Raw genomic sequence first — 21,007 nt, forward strand, 5'->3', positions numbered from 1 at the left:
CCCACATCAGCTTTTTACTTCCAATTATTGCAGAAAGAGTTTATACTGATGTTATGTTTGTCCTCATAGTTTGGGATGAAAAGGGATCTTCGGGATCACATTCTGGCCTCTTTTGAGACAGTGATGAAAGCTCACACCTACTAAATTTGTGCAACAAGTTCATGATGATTACTTCATCTTGAGAGCACATTTCTGAAGAGCAATCGAGGCTTAACTCAAAGGAATCACAACTGTTAAAATAGACTCAAAATTTTCCACATGAAATTGTTAGCTGATTAATGATCATGACAAAAAACAAACAAACAAACTCCCCACCCCCAATGGTTTTACTACTTGTTTCCCATTCTTCTCTTGAGACTCCAAACATTGGTTATCACTTAGTGTAGGAATAAGTAACCATACATTCAGAAGGACTCTCTTCTAAATAATGTGCATACTGAGATTTCACAGAATCAGCTAGGTTGAAAAAGACCTCTGAGATCATCAAGTCCAACTCATCACTTAACACCACCTTGCCAATGAGACCATTGCACTCAGTGCCACATCCAGTCTTTTCTTAAACGCCTCCAGGGATGGTGACTCCACCACCTCCCTGGGAAACCTTTTCCAATGCCCAATCACCCTTTCTGTGAAGAATTTCTTCCTAATATCCAGTTTAATCCTCCCCTGGCACAGCTTAAGACTACTTCCTCTTGTCCTGTCACTTGTTGTCTGGGAGGAAAAGCCAACCCCCACCTGGCTACACCCTCCTTTCAGGTGTTTGTAGGGAGTGAGAAGGTCCCCTCTGAGCCTGCTCCTCTCCAGGCTGAACAACCCCAGCTCCCTCAGCCACGCATCACAGGATGTGCTCTCCAGACCCTTCATCAGCTTCACTGCCCTCCTCTGGACACACTCCAGCACCTCAAGGTCCTTCCTAAGCTGAGGAGCCCAGAACTGGACACAGCACTCAAGGTGTGGCCTGTATCACTGGATTCAGCCCATGGATCCAACCTGTTCCAGGTCCCTCTGCAGAGCCCTCCTACCCTCCAGCAGATCAACCCTCCTCCCCAGCTTGGTGGCACTGAAGATTTTCTTGCATAAATCCAGCAGTCACTCACTGTAAGACAGATTTACCAGCTCCTCTATTTTTCCTGTAGCTCTGAACACTTCTGAGTTTAACAGCATGCTTTTTAGCCCAGTCTCCTAAAGAGAGAAGCTTAAGAGAAAATGCTTTCTGTCTATATTTGTCAATCAATCTCCTGCTGATGATTTTTTTTAATCAGTTGGCATTTTCCACAAAATTTGAATAAGTGGTAGAGATTTTGAAAGATACCCCAGTTCTACTAATTTTATTAAACTCAATGGCTATGCAGAGAAGAAAGCACCCCAGGATGTCCCTAGGGAGGAAAGGGCTGCACACAGCAGTTCTCAGCAGCTTCTGACTGAAAAGCACATAAATAGGGAGTCTGCTGTCACCCTGTGCCACCTTTTACAAACATGATGTTTGGGCTGGTGGGGCATAAAACTGGACAAATCAGCAGAGACTGTCAAACTACTAAAAGAGTAAAAACCATACACAGCAAGTACATCTGCAGCTGGATACAGTCTAGCTGAATTGTTGCCTCTGTTTGAAGCTTGTATGAAATTATTACAAAACCATCAGCTTGGAAGCAAGTCAACAGTAAAATAAGTTAAAATTAATTGCAGACATTACTGCCTCCAAAAGCACAGCATCCTTGACAATTTCTGTGCTCACTGCAATTTCTTTCAGAGTATTTCCCTTTTCTCTTAGTATTTATGAGAATGAAACTATTAGATAAACTAGCAACCTACCTTGTAGGGCAGAAAGGAATGGGACAGTGAAAATGACAGGTTTCAAAGTGCTATTAAATTAACAATGTGTATTGAAAGATTTTTAATCTGACTCACAAGTGCTATTTACGTTACAAATATATAATTGGCAAAATAGATGAGTTTTTCCACAATTGACTCTTACTGAAATTCCAAAAAATGGCATCCAGGTCAAAGGTTTACACCAAGACAGAAAAGTAGGGGACATACAGTTGACACCAGGTGATTTTAGCACTGTGGATTCTGGAAAGTACTCAATCATAGCACATAACTAGTTGCATTCTCAGTACAATAATGTGCCCAGAAGCACAAACATGATTCCAGATGGAGTAGGGCAAGAAATACTTTCTCATTATTGCCACATCCACTGCATGACTTTTTTGCAATAACTTCCTCTCAACAAGTCCTTCTGTGAACAATGAAGTTAATGAGAAGTGTTTCCTAGGTATTGTGTACCATGTCTCTACTTTCCTCACATCTGAAAAAAAAACCAAAGAAGCACAACAAAAAAGAAATCATCCAGCCTCAACACTTGGGGCCCTGCAACTTCCTCTTTACCCTCCAACTTCCCCTATTTCTAGCCTACCTTGATGTCTTTCCCTAGCTCCATTCTGCTACCTAAATATCATGTTGGCAAGTGCTGCTCTTGGAGCAACAGATAAAAAGTTTGCAGAGACAACGGTAATTTGTGCCTCATCACATTGCTCCTTTAGAAACTCCTCCACTGGTTTCGGATGGTGCCTGCCACAGAAGCTGTAGAAATCCCAAGAGTTATTCAGCATGAAACAGGGTGCAAGCTCACCCCTGTACTATGTGAAATACCTTGTACTCCAAAGGGAAGAACCTTTTGATATAGGTCATATTACAAGGCAGCCAGATGGTTTTTCCTAGGGCCCTACCCTCAAATACAATTGAATTCTTCCAAATGATCATCATTAAAGGACATCAGTGAAGTAAAAACTGCAGACATTTGGGGCACTAACAGCCTACTGTAGGTGCTAACAATTCACAGTTCTCAAAATCCACACACCTTTTACAAACATCAGCACTACAGGAATGTTCTCTAATGTCCCTGAAGCACCCTAACACTGTGACCTTGAGCACATTTAGAAATAAAATAATTTACCATAAGGATTTATGCTTGAATAATTTGCCTCCATTTATAATCCCAGTCTGTGCATCCTCTGTGTAAAACAGGAAGTACTGTTACATTATTTACACAGCAGCATTTACTCCTAAAACAGAATGGCTTAAGACTTACATTTGAGTCTTTAATTAAACCAAGTTTTATACCTATTCCAGAATCATGTGATGACTATCCAATCTCAAAATGGTGAGCACTTTAAAATATGTTCTGCTGGAGAAGAGTCTAATTGAAGTTGCTGTTGATTGAGATTACAGATAAAATAACACTTGTATGTGATTCGCATAAAGAATTTCATGAATAGAGGAGAAGCACTGAAGAAACACTGAATACAAAAACAAAGAAGCATGAAACAAACTTCATTTAGTGGGAAACACAGCAGCAGAAGAACAGCTGAAACTTGATTTAGACTACAAAATAGTCAACAGAGGCTACGGTGGGGATGGAGAAGAACAGCAGAGACAGTGTAAATTCAGTGTTATGAGAGCTGGGAGGAAAAAAGAAAAAGTTGATGCACTATGTTAAAGCCTTATAAAGATACATCTCTCTTCCTTCTTCTCCTCTGTACTCCCAAAACCCACAGCATTGCAGCACTTCATGATAAAAGTACCAGACACTATGTGATTTAACCTCTGAGCATTTTCTCCCCATCAGTTTGTTATGAAACCCACACCAGATTAAAAGCATGATCAAGATGCAATCCTGCAGGAAAAGGTGCAGCTTGATGCAGGGCTTGCTCTCCAGAGAAAGGAGATTGTAACACATTTAATGGATGCATGAGTTTATTCAAAATGAAGCCATGAAACTACTTCATGCCTTCATTAGCATTCTTTCCCAGGAGCAAACAAAGGTTGAAATTTTTCAAAATACTGTGAGTTCACCTGATTGATGCATACATTAAACCAGCCTTCTTGTAGTTAGCAATACCTTTTTTCCCCTAATTGATGCAGGTCATATTTTAGGCAGGAAAATAAGCTTTTACCCTGTGGTGAGTTCAAAGCTGGCTGCATGCTTCTGCAGTGGAATGGAAACTTTTCTAAAGCAACACAAATGTATATTCTCTAAACTGGAAGCAGCAAACCCAAGAGGGCTGGGTGGCTCATGGACCCATTCTGGATGTAGGCACAGTACCAAGAGATGTAACGTGTCAGGAAAAGCAGCCACTGCCAGTTCCGGACTCCTCTGACCTCCAACAGGAGCTGCAGCCTTGCACACATCAACATAACCATCAAAAGCCTGAGACTGAGCACCACTGCCTCACACAGCAACAAAACATTGCCTCATGAAGAAACAACCCCAGGTTCCTGCTGGCACTTTGGTGGAACACCAGATCCAGTCTGGAAAAGGAAAATACTTTCTGCAATCACAGGAGGAAATAGCAGACCTGCACCAGACCAAACCATGTTTTCCTCTTATGCTTTAGATTAGGATCCAGACTGCTGATCCAAAAGTGGGAATGGCCATTATCTCAGACCTTTTAACCAGACCTGATGTATGTAACTTTGCCCTTCATGAGTTGTGGCCAACAAAACAAAAAGGCTGAGCTCTGAAATTTTCAAAACGAAGCCATCATTTACCTTAACCTTAGAAATATCATATTGCATAAGAGACTTTTAAACAGTTACATAAAGTCAATCTGCTTTAGGGCAGTGATTGTCAACCAATGAGCAGCAATGCTCATGGACAAGGAAGTTCGGATCTATAATGTGAGCCATCAGAGAGGAAGGTCAGATGCTGCTCACTGCATGCTCTGTGCTCTATTCCCATGGCAGGGAAGGCAAGGGAAGCACCACCAAGTCCCAGGACTACCACGCCTAGGCAGAGACTTTCTGCTTTAACCACACCTGACAAATGAAACCCTCTTCCTTACCTCCCCCTCTTCCTCTTCAGAAGGCTTTTAAAGCCCACAGATCAGTCACTGTTCTTTTAACAATCCCTGAAGCGTTGATCTTGGGGATGTCATACCTACTTATTGTCTCCTCTCCTGCCTGCTCTTGTAAACTGCCCATTCAGCTTTGTTCCACATGGTCAGAACACATCTTGTGGAGCCCTCAAGAGAGCTGCACAGCATTTAATTAATAAATTAATGCAGAGCAGCCACATCTTCCATACCAGAGCTACAAAAGCTTCACTTTCCAAATAAAATTTCAGCATTGATAATGTATTTGTAGACTTATGAATTACTTACTGGAGAACTGTGTTACTACATGTGAAAGACAGCAGTAGCCTCTGAAGCACATATGTTGTTATTTAGCTATATAGATTTACTGGGTGGGAGAAAAAAGAAGCAGAGGGGAGGAGGGGTGAGCTCTCCAAAGCAGATGTTTCCAAGCTTTTTTAAAACTAAGAGACAAGACATAAGACAACACTTGAAGGAGCAGCTGGGGACACCGAATAAATACAGACATTTAAATGTGACTAATTACATACACATGCTGGAATTCTCAGAGGATGATCAGGGAGCCAGGCTCCCAGCTCACTCTGACTTTCAACAGGAGTTCAGTGGCCTGCTCCTTCAGGCATGCTGCAAGATGTCATCTTGCTAAATACAGAACAGTGCCTCTAAATGTTGCCTCTAGTAGCTTAACCACAGCAAAGCCTGCAGATTGCTACAAAGCTATCTACAGGAGCCCTCCTCTTTATTAAATAAATACAAATGCATGTATCTGCTGTTCCTTGCCTGTGTGGCTCTGACAGATGAGACAAAGTTGTCTGGACAGCCCAGAGGCCTTAAAGCCTCTGGGGAACCACCTTTCTGTGCTAAACACAAATACATTGCCCAAAACCTGCTCTAGCAATGGTGGGGAAAGGTTTACAAAAAGTCTACGGATCCTTTCCAAGTACTTTGGTTGTAAAGCAGGAAAGGTTTCTGTACATGGGAAGTGGTGGCTCATAAAAAAAAGTTTAGGGAAAAGTACATACCATTGATTTTCAGATGTATTCATGCAATATGGCTAGACACACACTGTTCATGACTTAGCTCAAACACCTCCACCCAGCATGGCTGCAGAAAGAGACTCTTTCCCTGGTCATTTTCCTTCTTCTGCATTACAGAAAAAAGTGCAGTTTCCAGGATACATAGGATTAAGGCCTGTTTCAGCTTAAAAAGCATGAGGGGAAAAAAAAATACAACAGGGCTCAAGCAGCTGCCAGAAGCTGTGTGTCAGCACAAAGGGGTGTGTATGGACACAAGCAGCCAGAAGCATGGGAAAGTCTTGACCACTTCCTTCCATGGCCTATCTTAAAAATCTTCATAAAATTACAGATAGATTTCTGGCAGGTGACAAACAGGAGGGAGCCTTCACTTCACAGCCAGTGGAAGGTGAGGCCAGATGTTGATAGTCACAACAAGCAGTGGCTGACTGTGCAGAGAGCCAGGAAGGCTGTGACTGTAAAATTGAGGAGGAACACAGTGCAAGATCTTTTGTGAGTAAAAGACAAAAAGGAGAGAAGCCAGACCTACTAAGACTTTATTTTTCCCAGCACCCAAGGTGACTCACTACATGGCACAACAATGTTCAGTACAAGTGCAGCTAGAGGAAGGTACCAAACCACAAAGTCCATGCCTGTTGTTTTTTTATCTGACATACTTGGGCAAGGGTCTGTGGTCAGCAGGCTGCACATCTCATCTCCCTGTATGATGTGAATATACACATCAAGAGCCTGCATCCCAAGTCCTGTAACTGGGATACAGGACACTGATGGGGGTCAGTCACAAGGACCACCAGGTTTTGTACCAGGTCCCACAGGGGATGCCTACAAGTAGCAAACCTTTCCCAGAAGGAGCATCCCAAGTGAGAGCTGTGGTTCTTACAGAGTATGACAGAATAAGCTGCTGGGAGACACAAGCAGTGTGAGTATGGTGCCTACATCTGTACTGTCAATGTAACTTAAATCCACTAATGCTTCTCCTTTTAATCTGTTTTGCAGGGATTCAGTCCAGGAGATTGTGCTGTAGCAGCTGGATGAGACCACGGCCTGTGATGAAGCACAACAGCTTAGTGGTTTAAGATTAAATGAAAGTACTGAATGCTTCTTAAGGAGAAGCTATTAGGTAACCAGTTTTGAACTGAATTTTTTGCTTCCTCTGCAGGGGCTAAGGAAGCACACTTGCCTTTTGCACTTTTTAGTAATCTACTACTTAATGTTCAAGAGCTCAGCACTTAAATATTTTAATTTGCCCTTCCATTCAGATGAATTTTTCCATCCATTCATCCAGCTGACTGTTCACAGTATACTCCACAGGACTGCAGGCTGGCTCAGCCCCAGCTGCTTTCCAGGCTTTCTGGAATGCAGAGGTGGCAGCAATGTGAACAGGCTCAGAGGGCACAATGATAAAGACCTATGGGCAAGCTCATACCTTCTGGAGAGGTAAAAAAGTTTCCTAATTGGGCCTAGCCTTCATTTAGCCTACATATGTGGTCTTTGAAAACAAGCACTACTCTGGGACTTAAAAAAACAAGTGTCTTTAAGGTATTTTTAAACAGCTGCCCACTGGATGCAGCTTTTGTTCTCCCTGCAAACCTGAACTGTTCAAGCAGTTATATGTGTGAGGGAATTTACAGGGTAGTGTTCATCTCTGCAGCTAAATGCTTAATTTAAAACAAACTATTTTTTTTTTAAACAAAGTCAAGGAAGTTCACAAGACAAGCATTAGATTCACCAGAACAAGTCAGTTTTTAAGATGAAGTGATTCTAGATTCTTGTTCATATTTTTACAGCCTTGTCTTATTTGCTCACTGTAACATCCACGAGATATTCACAAAAAAATCAGTTATTTTCACAACACTCAGTTGGAACCTGCACTTCCCTAGAACACCTATCTCTGCTTTGCACTCATGACCTACCTCTAACAAAGGTTCTGCCTCTCCTGCCTTTGCTTCTCTCCTCACTGGCAAATTCCAGCTACAAAGACATTTAGCTGAGCATTGCTTAATTATCACACTCTTTTCTAATAGGTTGAAGCACTAGAACCAAGATGTCTATGAACAAACCTGCAAGAGATTTCAGATCATGTGGAAAAATGTTAAGAGCTGCAGTATGCTGTAAACCTTCCTGAAGCAAGCAGTAAGGCATGAAGAAAATGCTGGACTACATTCTCAAGTACCTTTTTCTTTTCCCCAAGATGTAAACACTCCCCTTCATCATTCCCTTCTTCTTTCTCACAGCTAAGACAGATGGCCATGAAATCCTGCATCAATCCTGTGGAACTTCATACTCTAGAAACATTCTTCTTTCCCAATTTTCTTATTTGAACTGCTAAGCTCTACTGTCACCACTCAAATAACAAATAAATGTGGAAACTAGACAAAGCCAGAGTGTCCAGGTCAGATATCAAAGAGAGTGGCAAAGGGAAAAGACAGTTTCAGCAGACAAAAGCTTGCTTGAGCTCTGACTGGCAAATTTTGTTTCTAAGACACCTGAGCTCATTATGATTCAGTGGCTAAAACCTCATGATTTTTCTACACATTGTAGCTATTACACTGAACAATACCTAGCAAATCATGGTTACAGAATGCTGCACAAACCAATCTAAGTTTTTTTTTATCTGCATTGTAGAAAGTTAATGAAATAGTCTTCAAATCAAGAACATATAAGCAAAAATTTGAATAAGCATTTAAAACCTGTCTGGCCAAATGAATAGAAAGCTAGGAAATCACACTGTTAATGTAGTCATTGCCTTACTGCTATTCATGAAGCAAGAAGCTGCATGTATTACATATTAAGAAGAACCTTTTCAGACACCAATTTCCAGCATTTCAGGAAGTTCACTGAAAAATCCATTGGTACTATAATTTTACAGGGCCCCACTTAACCTTGCTTTAAAAGACAGCTGGCTGTGGTATGGCATACTCTCTCAGAATAAAACAAACACAGGCAAACACTTCTGAAAGTCCTTCAGTACACCTCCTAACTATTCAAAACAGATGGGAGCAGAAGGGCATTTCAGTTAATCTATGTTTGCAGAGTCACGGACATCACAGGATTTCAACCCACAATTAGGGTTCAAAGGATAAGGACAGAAGGCTCTGTGGTTGTATCACATCTAAGGAGTGCATTATACACTTTCAGAAAGGCCAAAGCAAAAAAAAAAAAACCCTCAATGTGGTAACCAGGACAACTCTGCTCCTTCTCCCTGTCTAAACACACTATCCTCCAGGCATGCTTCAAGGAAAGTCCAAGCTCAGTGATAAACCCACTGTCCTGTATGTTCCACACATATTCACCCTCTCTAACACAGAAATTGCCTTTTCCCACCTTCTATTTCCCCTTGTCCCACAAAGCCTTAGGAGCAATAGCAATACAAGCAACACTTAAAAGATGCCAGCCTAGGACTTGGTAGATACAGGTTTGAGCTCTGATTTCTCAGAATGTGTGTGACCATCATCACCTGGTCATATTCAAATTGTGCAATGGAGAATGACACAATGAGAGTCCTCAGGTAGCAGCTAGAGGAAGGCTGGGTCCTCCAGGTGGTGCACAGCTATACTGACATGGCAATTTTTGTTCTCAAAGAGGTTCAGTTGTGTTCCAGCAGCTGTGCCCTAGTTAACAAGTTCACTGGAGCTCAGAGCCTCCACAGCAGCAGACTATCCCCTGCCTCATGACAGCAGACTGCAGAGAGGAAGAGGTCAAATGTACCTGCTGCAGAGCTCTGGTAGGACCTCCATGGCCAGAGGGTACATGCACAGGCAGGCACAACCACGTACCCCAGCACATCCTCATATCAAGAGTGGGCCTACAGTGATGGAGGTCACCATATGGGTCACCTGCATTTGTTAACAGGTCCCAGACGTAAAGACTACCCGGAAAAAGCCTTAGCAAAGGCAGCAACAAAATGATACTAAATACTGGTCTGAAAATTGGGCTGGTCAGAACTTTCCTAGCTTCATTTTTTTTTTTTTTTAATAAATAAAAATTTTTTTTTAACTTTCAATTTATCATATTGACATGACTGACATAGAAGTGTATGATGCCAGCAGTGTTATTTTGACAGCTCTTCTGCCAGAGAACACAAAGCATTCCTCACAGGGGCAAACCAGCTCTGCCACTGCTTCTGAGGTAACGTGAAAGGCTTTGGTGTGGCCAGAGAGCAGTGGTCTTCCAGACTCCTCCCCACAGGACAGAGAAATCTTTACTGCCATTTGAATCCTGTGGCATCTCTGTTCCAACTTGAATGAGACCAGATGGCTGATTCTGAGGCTGCCTTAGTAAGTGATAGCAAACTTTTGTTTTAAGTCAGCTCTGTAGCACTCTCACCACACAAGCTGTGCTACAAATTTACTTAGCTGGGAAGGTCCTTAATGCAAATTAGAAGGACATTAATATTACCCTTTGATGTCTTTTTAGTATTTATGCCATGACTAAATTGGGTAAGGAACTGATTAACATTTAAGGCTATTAGGAAGAAAATTACATAGAGGGAGGGAAAGGGAAAATGAAAAAAACTCACACGCTATAAACTCATAAGGATATTTCTGATTAAGAACATTCAGTGTTCAACTAAATGTGTTGATTCCTCCAACTATTTTTAAATGAAGCACTGCAGACTGTTTGCAATCAGTCTATTTCTCATAACTTCACAGCTACATTTCAAGTCCTACCGAGTTGCGAGCTTGTGGCAGACAACACCAGTGTCTGTTATGACTTCACTCAGTCTCAGCTCCAGGTGGACCTTCCCCTGAAACACACCAAAAACACCACAGGAAAAGTTAGTTTTATGCATAGGCAGCCACACCATTCCAACTTCAACCAAAGCAAGCCAGTTTGTGCAAGTAATTCCAGGAAAAGCCCAAAGATTAAATAAGAGCTGTATAGCTGAGGTCTTTCTACTGCCACAGAATCCAGACTAGTAGTCATTCAACGAAATTTGGGTGCATAATTCCCCCCATTATAAGTTGAACTGATTGAAGGATATGGAGTGCCTATGGTCTGACACAAATGTTATGCTGAAGTTGTAATTAGCATTTTAAATATTAAGCAAGTATCTGCAACACTATTGTTAAAAACGATATCACAGAACTGTCTTATAAATTAACCTCTGCATGTTTTAAACATTATAAAAATAAAATGCATTAAGCAATATAAACTGTAAGACAGGTATCAATAAAAGTATATCAAACAACTATTAAAAAGACACATTAAAAATGTTCAATCATGTTGCTAGCATTCACAGTATCTACTGTTACACAGCGTTCAAGTCCTTACCATCACAAAGTACCAAGGTATACAAGTGTTTTTATAGAAATATTTCTGCTGGTCTTAAACAAATGTTTCCTTCTCAGGAAAGAATGCTTCAATGCACATAGATGAGCCTGAGAGCAAACTGGCCATTTGCTCAACCTCACACAGACTGAATAAAATGAAAGCTCCTCATTTCAGAAATTAGGTTGAAAAAAAGATTTTTAAAAATCAGCAGTATTTCACACATTTTCCTAGCTACATTAAGCTTAAAATTATTGTGATGCCTCTCATGGGCTAAAAGCCATTTTTTCTTGTAGCTTTTGTCTTTCTCTTGTGAAAGCTTTGAAAACGGTCAGCTGCTCCAAGAGTGACTCCAAGCTTCCTACAGCAAAACAGAGGTCATGGGACCACTGGGAACAGCAGCCTACAACTATTTCCAAAACACCTTCCAGTGTTTTACTCCCAGTTAAAAACTCAAATACCTTGAAATAAGGCTACAGTAACATACTTTCAGGCTTAATTTACAGAAAAGGTTACTCTTACACAAACAGAATGCTTTTTACCAAATCAATTATACCATTCTGCAAAACATAAGGATTCAGCTGAATAAATTCACTCCTGAGAAATGGCATTAGCTGGGTTTACAAAATACCAGATAATTCATTTTGCAAAGGGAAGACAGAAAACTGCAATAAATCAGTATCATAAGATCAAAAGTTAAACTAATCAACAAGAAGCTCAACCTATAATGGATTACATGTACCACAGAAACAGAGAATTGCCATGATCTTTGACTGACAGTTTGTAAGAAAGAAATCTATACTTTTAGTATTAACAGAACTACTGTAATAATAACAGGAGTCTCTTATTGTAGTAGGTCTGCAGAGTTTACAAGCAGGAAAGACTAGACAAAGCAACAGAACAAAAGAAAAAGTCCATTTTACCAAAAACTGAAAAAGTGCCTTCATCTGATCAGAGAGAATCCCTCCTTTGGAGCCAGGGATTGAGTCTAGGCTCAGTCCTGCATTATGAGGCTATAATGCTTTCTTTTTTCTGAGAAAAAGTCTGGAGGTTTGGCAATTCTGAAGCAGCATGTATTGATTACTCAAAACATTTCCATTAGCAAATATATTTCAGGGTTGTTCCTAGAAGCAGCTATGCTTATTAGCACAACCTTCTGTGGAAGGGTAGGACCCCTTTTCAAGGAACAAGCTCAAGGAGTGCCAACTCAACTGCTGAACACTTCCTTTTCCATCAGCTCCTGCTGATACAGAGGGTGGGTTCACAGGTCACACCTCCTTCCTAACCACATCTAACACCACATAATGGGGCCAGCCAGCTTCCAGTTATTGATTAGAGAAACCATTGGATGACTGAATTTCTTGTAGAGAAGCAGACAGTACTCAAAAGGAAATCAGTAACAAAAAACTTTTGAAAGGCCTTACTGAGGAAAGCACAAATTATACTATGCTTGGTAGATATAACCTTTACTACACACTCTGTTATCTGAAAACAAAACTGACTGCAGGTTGGCAAAAAAAAGGAAAAGACTCAAAGTCCTGGTTTTCTAGATACAGGGAAAGCCTGTCTCCAGCCACCTCCTGTCTGCCTGGAATGAAGCAGTGAGCCACTGTGGATTGAAACACCAGAAAACAGTAATAAAGCAGATAAAACTACACAAACACTACCTAACCATATCATGTTTCCAGCAGTTGCAAATTTGTGGTTTAATTTAACCGCAGTACTTTGAAGGAAAAGAAAATGCATAACCACAGATTATCCTAAAGTTACTCTTATGACAAAGTTCTGCCATCCTGGCACAAAGCAGTTTCAGCATCCTGAACAAGGCCTCAGAGGCAGTGTTTGCAAGGTCACCAGGACACCACAGGGAGCCGTGTCAGAGTGCAGTTAAATGCACTCATTTTTTCCTGGAATCTGACACACCCCACATGGAGCAGTGATTGTAGATTCAGATGCAACATCCAACCCAGATCAAAATAGATGCAATCTGGTTTTTCAGAGAAATATTTATGAAAAAGCACTGACAAATACCAGGAACTTCTGTGCCTATCTGAGGCTCTAGAAAATGCACAGAAGATTGTCAGTCTGCCTAAGCCAGAGAGCTATCTGGAGCCAAATCTACCCAAATTTGGTCAGGAGCCAAACCTACCCAAATTTTCCAAATCATTTTAAAGCAAATATCAACCAGGCCTCCATCCTTTTTGTTACTATCAAAATTTTAAAAATCTTTCACTTTTTAAAAACATCAAAGAACAAGTCTTCCTTGCTGATTTTAAACAAAACCAGAAAATATACAGTTTGCTTGAATATTAAGTATCAGGTCAATAACCTTAATATCCAGGGCTCACACAGCATGGTAATTCACTTCCACAAAAGAACAACAGTTGATATCAGAAAAACTCCTAAGTAAGGTATTTGTTTACTATTAAACCTACTGGACAAGAGGTTTATGGTAACCCACCTTTCTACTCCTCACTAGCCTACCCAATTTTGCTGGGAACTTTCCCACCAAGGTGGGAGGCGCACCTGGATGAAAGTTTTTTCCAAACATTTATTCCACATGGGGACACTTTTCCCAACTCAACTCTGCTCATTGCTCAGCAGGGACTGGGGACCCACTTTTGGCTCCTTACTCTTCATCCTGCTGGTAGACTGTGATTGCAAGCAGTCTTACCCCAGCTCCTGGAGGTGGAGGACAGATGAGATGTACCAGACAGAAGCTGTAGGAGAGGACTAGGCTAAGCAGGTGACATGAACCACAGCTCAAGACTGACTCATGCCAGCACTTCATTTTTTTTGGAATCTCAAATTCAGGACTGTGATAACACTGGTATGTTGGTTTATCTTCCTTGCTCCAAATTGTCAGGAGAAATGAGCATTGGAAGAACTCAGCACTGCACAGAGACCATTCCAAACTAGGAAATAACTTGCACCACTGCTTTTTCAGTCTTTCCAAATTTTGTTTCAGAATAGAGCAAATGTTATTGGGCAGATTCTGTCTACGCTGAAAGCTTTTTAGCCAACTTCTCGGGAAGTCACTTTCTGCCATCAGTAAAACTTAAAAGCAAACAAGAAAACTGAGCCAAACCCTAAGGGCTCACTAAATGCTGCCCCTGAGGGAGTGGGAGGGGAAAGATCAAGGGTACAGCTACTGCTTTAGGTAAATCCAGCCCTGCAGTATTATCAGCAGCCTCACATAAGGTCAGGCCTAACAGCAGATTTGAGAGCAGGAGGAGGAAGGAGTTTGTGTGCTGTCTACATTTGCTGCTTGTAGAAGCTGCTCCTTCCTTTAGCAGAGGGCAGCAGGAGGCTGGGAAAGGCCTGAGGATCATGCTAGAGATCACAGCCTGCCTGCTGGACCACAGAGCAGCTCCCAGACACTGGAACAGAACCCAGCTGATTGCTGAGGCAAGTGCAGCAGCTCTATTCAGCACTGCATGGATTCATAAATGCTAAGCAAAGCGGAACTGATATCTGCTTGCTCTCCATATGTGCAAGCATGTCAGAATTGCTCAGGAGCTGGCAAACAACTTCACATGGCATAATGTTAACCTTCCTGTTTCTCTAAAGGAAGAATACTGCCATATGGTCAAAATCCTTAAAATTAATAATTATTTTTTTCTCAAATATTTTGATGGGATATAATATGTAGATGTTGTAAGTGAAAAGGTTTCATTCCCCCCAGCAAAGCCCCACATATGTTACTTTAAAACCACGTACACTCATTGTTCAGCAGCAGGTGCTCCTCACCACAATAGACTAGCTACTGAAAAGTAATAGACCAAAACTTGATTAGCTGCCCTAGCCCTTTGTGCTGTTAAGTCTGAATACTGTGCTCTTATATTCACACAGGAAGTCTTGCCACAAAGCAGGATCTGGGCAATAGCTGCTCTTTCCCTTTACCACAAACATTATTTACCATTGCTGATGCATGGTTCAGTTGTCTCAAATAATTTTGTCAGTAGGAATTTAGCCTTGAGATTCTCCCCACCCTATCAAAACAGACATGTCATCTCTCTTCAAAACAACCAGAAGATAGAAGCTTAAGTGCCACTGTTCAAAATATAGAGGGTAGCACCCATTTATTTCCTGTTTGTGGTTGAAAGCTGATACCAAACCTGGAAGCAGCTTCTTTTTTACCATTTGCATTTACCCATGCTTACACTTAGGTTGTACAAAATGCACCAGTGATTAATTTTTATGCTAGAAGTGTTTAAGTTCCTACACAAAGATAAAAAATATCAGTGTTGGACAGTGGGCATGCAATGCTCTTAATTGTTCATCAGATTACTGGAGTGAAACTGCCCTGTACAGTTGCTCCTAAAGACAGTTATATCTTGTATCTTCAAATGTATATTCTTAATTAACAATTAGCAACACAGCCATCACAGCTCAACAGGACTTGCTCCAGATATACAAAGAGCACTGATTTATATAGAACAGGAAACAAGCAGACATGGGACAATCCTTGGAAATTTTAACAAGGTGAATAAAAATAACCAAGTAACACTTCCAGCTTCCTCCACAGATCTGGGATAAACTGTATTCAGTCTTGTGTGATGGAAAAGATGAGCTAATTAAAAAATTTGTGATAAAACCTTAGCTCTGATGAACTCATGGCAAAACTCCTACCCCAGGAAGGCCAAGATTTAATTCATGAAGCCTGACACTTGGGATACAGATTCTGCATTCAACAGAAGGTGCTGACAAAAAGGAAACTCTTTTTGGAGGACCACACCATGCCTTAGCTATGTTCTTCTAGCTAATATACAGGCAGCATTTCAGAGCCAGTAGGTATGTCGAGCAAGACAAGAGGACTTTAGGTGTACTCTCCAAACATACCCATAAATAATGTTTTCCACTAATGAAGTATAGTACACCACATGACACAGTCCATACTCAAGAACAGGCATGTTTGATCAACAATAGTCAAAGGCCTGCATAGACAAAATGTTGAAGTGGTGAAAGGAAGAGGAAAAGATTTTGGTGTCTGAAGAAAGTACTTAACATCAGTTAATCTTTGGCACAAAGCTTAGAGTACAGAAGGTTAAAATGTGAGACAATTTGCTTCCTCAGTGTTGGTTATCTGCCCTTTACATGCCTTTTATTTTTATTAAGTTGATAGCCAAATAAATATCTCAGACACATCAAAGTTCTTATGAGAAGGAAGGGGAAATGAGTAATTATCAAGTTTTTGTCAGACATTTTTTTGCCCCAACAATGACTTTACATAAGACTTTGAGCATAAATGGCTTTGGAAAAGCATTCTATCATTTAGAACTGAGAACTCAGCTGTAAGAGGACAAGACTATTTCTCATTTGTCAATGAAATGGAGGAAGTAACTCAAAGCACACTTGAAAAGGGGAACTTTTAAAACAAGAGTCTGCAGAGGAAAACATGTCAGAATAATCTAACTCTCTTTGCAAATGCCCCCATTTACATATACTGACAACATGGTTTGGAATATACTGGTGTATATAGATATTTATCAGAATATCTCTGGATCTTTAACCACTTCACTGATTACATGTACACAAAGCATGTTTAGGTGGCAAAGCTCAAACTTCACAAAACAGACTTGAACTATGAACTTAATGTGAAAAAATATTAAGGGGAAAACTACTCAAAACCAGGAAAGGCCTTTTAAAGACTGCATGTGCACTTGGGCTTAAATTCCACTGAGAACACATGGACCACTGAGAGCATCTGTCATCTACAGCCCTAGGCAAATATCTGAATCAGTTACTGTCGGGTAAACTTCCTTCTGTGAAGAAAAGGAAAACATTCATGGATCAAAAAAGAGGTAGACACAATAGCATGGCTATTTTTGCTTCCAGACCTCAAAAAGTATGACAATGAGAATACAGCAGGTCCTGAAAGACAAATGACTAGTAGAAAAGAAACACATCCCATATAAAGTGTGCAACATCATGCTCCTCCTGGCCTCAAGCAGCTTACAATGTTGTCTCTTTTGCTGCTAGCCCCTCCCCTCCAACCGAAGCTGCCTGATTGTTCATAATCTATTTCAATGCAAAAGTTAAACCATTTTCAGTAATGGCTCAATTCCTGTTCTACTTCTGACTAAAATTCTTGGGCTCGTGTACTGTCAGACACTGGGCATTTAACTCTGGGCACAGTACTGAGGAGGAGGCAGGCTCCATCAGAAGATGGGAACTTAAAATTCCTTCAGCTAAATGCACACAAGCACACCTGGTTATAACTTTCTACTTCCATAATAAGTTTCTCAGCCTGGAAAGTTAAGACATAAATTAAACATTAATGGCTGCTGTCAACTTCCATTCTGTACTCTATATAAGAAAGCTTCCCGATCACATTTAACATTTTACTCTATATTTAAAAAGGAAATATTCAGACATCATGTCATGTCATATTTGTATGCCAAACACAAATACAAGCTGAAGTTTCATCATTTGTTCTTCACAGAGCAGCTCAAACTTAACCACCTAGAGCACAACTGCTGTTTCATCACCCAGCTCTATCTCAACAGCATCCAGGGTATCCTGGATGGTAGTCCTGACAGGACTAGAGCCATTATGCAATGTGTTATCTTCAAACTAGTGAGAGCAAAACCAGCCAGTGAAATGTGGGGGCATTGATGTAGCAACAGAGTACAAGCCTGTCAACTTCAAGGGGCAGCTACAGCCCACTGCTGACTGACACAGCACTGTGCTCTGGCAGCCACTGTTTTCCAGTGACTCAGACAAGGGGAAGTTCAGATGTACCTGATGATGCTGATTATCTCACTGGGTGGGTTTGCTAGATAAATGGTGAACCAAACCCACAAAAGGCATTGGGTGGTTTGTAATGCCTGCTCTGCATCTGTGGTCTGAGCAGCTGCACGGTCCCACCTGTGAGACTGAACACAAGGTGCTGGTGAGATCACAGGCTCAGCAGCACTCAGCCCAGACATACAACGTCCTCATATTTTCTTCAACATAAGCAATCATGCCAGACTCCTTTACTTGCTGTCAAGCAATAAATGGAGGTGGCATTAAAGCATCTGACAGTAATATTCATATCTGTGTAGTCTGACAATTAATGTAGTCCTGCTGTCAGTAACATCCTTATCTGCAGTAAAATTTATGAAGCCATAATCTCACTCCTGAACATACAAAGCGCCTTTGTAAGACAGTAAGAATTGGCAATGTTGTAAAACCATAAAACTAGATTCAAAGTCTCAAGCTAAACACCTTGGAAACAATCTGTGATGAAGTTATACAACACTAACACTTGAATACTGATTTTTTAAAGTATACAGGAACTCATACAAATGAGGTACCAACCATGCTGAACAAAATTTTAAATTCCACTCATTGAACTTCAGATAGCTCAAAATATCAGTTCTTGCATTGCAAATGTTATTATCTATAATTTCAAATCAGTCTTTCTGTTCTCAAAAATGAGGTACCATGTCCCAAAAGGGGGCCACAAGAAACACAGCATCCAATATCACTAATTTTTGAACAATACATTGTTTTTAAGGTGGCTTTCAGTTTCTGACTGTGCAGGCTGCTCTGCTTAAAACCTGGGTATTTTTAGACTTCGCACATGGTAAAGTTAAGTCCCTCGTAGGTTTATTATTCTTACCCAGTTTCTTTCACATCATGGCCTAATGGATTAGAAATAATTAGAAACCTGGTCTCCTTTTTCTTTTTTAATTTCTCAGTCTGACTGCATAACCCCAAGCAAGTCACATTCTTTCTGACATTTACTCTCACTGTATTCAAAGTGTGGGAGTGACAATAGCTTACCTCAACAGAGTGCTGTGATGCATAGCTAAATAGCCGTGAAGTGATCTACAACATGGAAAATAGTACAACAGCCCCTGGCTGACAAAAGCAGAAAATGCAGGAGTTTCCTGGCCTACAGCTCAATGTTTAATCCAGTACATTATATTGGAAAAACTGCTAGAATGATAAAACTTATAGTTGCCACATTAAGACTGCCTTTGTACTAGTATTTGCATGATTCACTGCAAATGTTAACTATTAAAAATTTCTTAAACGATTTCCTTAAAATTGAAGGAAAACTGAGTAGCATTGTAAATATACTCATTGTTAACACAAGAATTATATTTTCCCTTACAAATCATGAAGCACTTAGACAACTGAGATACTGCAAATGTAAAAGGTACAAAAAAAAAATTCATTTGGCTATCTTCACTTGCATAAGAACTTATACAAAATATTTACAAATCTGTTTCCACAATTACAGAAAACCAGGCCCTCTTGCAGTTTCAACATAAAGACCAAGGAACATTTAAATAAATGGATAAAATTAGAGCATAATGTAAATCATATTTACACTACTTGTAATAAATGCTTATCATGGAGCCCAGAAAAGGCTTTTAAGAGTTGGGCTCTAGTGAGGATGCAAACAGAAGTGATAAACAGCACAATTATGAACAGAGAACATGCTTCCAGCAAATCCTGTGCTCCTCATCACTCAAAGCTAGAGCTGTCTGCACCTTACATTAGCACTGCTGCCCTAGAAAGCACCCCGGTCTAAAAAGCGCTTCCAGAAATTCACTCTGTATAAATATTGTAACAAAACAAACAATGCAGAAGCTTATCTAAATATTGGCTTTCTTCAACTGATAAATTACAAAGGGGAAGTTTTCATATCCTACAGGAAATAAACAATTAATCTATTGTTCTAAAGGCACTGTCATAAGAGGCTTTGGGGTAAGAAGACAAGGACACACCAGGGTAAACAGAATAGATCTCATAGTTAAAAGCCTGTTAAAAAGCCTTTCCATCACCAGTGACACTGAAATGTGGCATTAAAGAGGATCAATATTTTACAAGAGAATGTCACAGGCTGAAGAGGCTGTCCTGAGGCTTTCTTTGTATCACGGGCACAACAGGGTATTATTTGTCTCTCCAAACAAAAAGAATACCTAATCTTGTATGTATTTTCACATATGCTTCGCCATACACGACTACACTTTATGTTGGAATGTGTGTGCATCTTAAGTGTCATTTTCCAACCTGGTATGTGCAGACTTGCACACAGACTGAAAAGCCAAGACACTGTGTCCAACCCTACCATACAGAAGTATCTAAGAGGCATTTCTCCTTGCATTTATCTGAGACTTTTGCACAGGCCAGATATTCATGTCTCCCCTAAACAAATATTGTGGTTCAGAATCGATCTGTAATATATACTTACAGGAGGAAAAAAAAGTAACTGGCACAGTATCTTGCTATATGATTTGATTGTTTGCTTTGTTATAATGACTGTTTTCACAAGACTTAATGTCATAACAGAAAATAGAATCTGCTTCAAAAGGTGAAAAGTACAGAAAGAGGAGTCACACTGTGTAGAAAAATTTGCAAAGTACCAAACCCTAAATGTAATTTAGGGCTGATAATACAATTTTCAGCATTCCTATTGTATGGAAGAGGGCCTAGAGATCTGGCAAGGAATGTTTTTCACATTTAAGATGTACTTGCTGCCATTCCTGTGGCAATCTGCCAACATAATTATTTTATGCAGTACCTGCAGATACTATTTTCAAGATGGCTCCACTCCCTGAGGAATCAACTGTTATTTATAGGACCTGAAGTTATTTGATACTTGAGATAAACACACCCTCCTTGTATCAGACCTGATAGTTCCCATTGTTTTCATTATTTCTGTAGGCAGAATCCTGACCCCCAGGTGATTTATGCACACTTTTAATCCACCCTACACTTATCACCAAAACCCAAACCATACTAATGGGCAATGCTTCCTTTTTGTAGGGAAGAACCTAACTGTCCCAGAGCCATGAAACCCATGAAACTGCCATGGCCTTGTTACAA

At 40.5% G+C, this 21,007-nt stretch overlaps 1 protein-coding gene across 1 annotated transcript in view; it reads right to left on the minus strand.

Moving 5' to 3' along the window:
- The window catches only part of RASA3 (RAS p21 protein activator 3), a 130,063-nt gene that overhangs the window by 47,661 nt on the left and 61,395 nt on the right, over positions 1-21,007 (minus strand). The window contains exon 5 of the mRNA XM_036386801.2: positions 10,579-10,655. Coding sequence (XP_036242694.1) covers positions 10,579-10,655 — 77 coding nt within the window. The remainder of the gene's footprint in view (positions 1-10,578; positions 10,656-21,007) is intronic.

The sequence above is a fragment of the Molothrus ater genome, chromosome 2 (genome assembly GCF_012460135.2).
Source record: "Molothrus ater isolate BHLD 08-10-18 breed brown headed cowbird chromosome 2, BPBGC_Mater_1.1, whole genome shotgun sequence".
Classification (NCBI taxonomy): Eukaryota; Metazoa; Chordata; class Aves; order Passeriformes; family Icteridae; genus Molothrus; species Molothrus ater.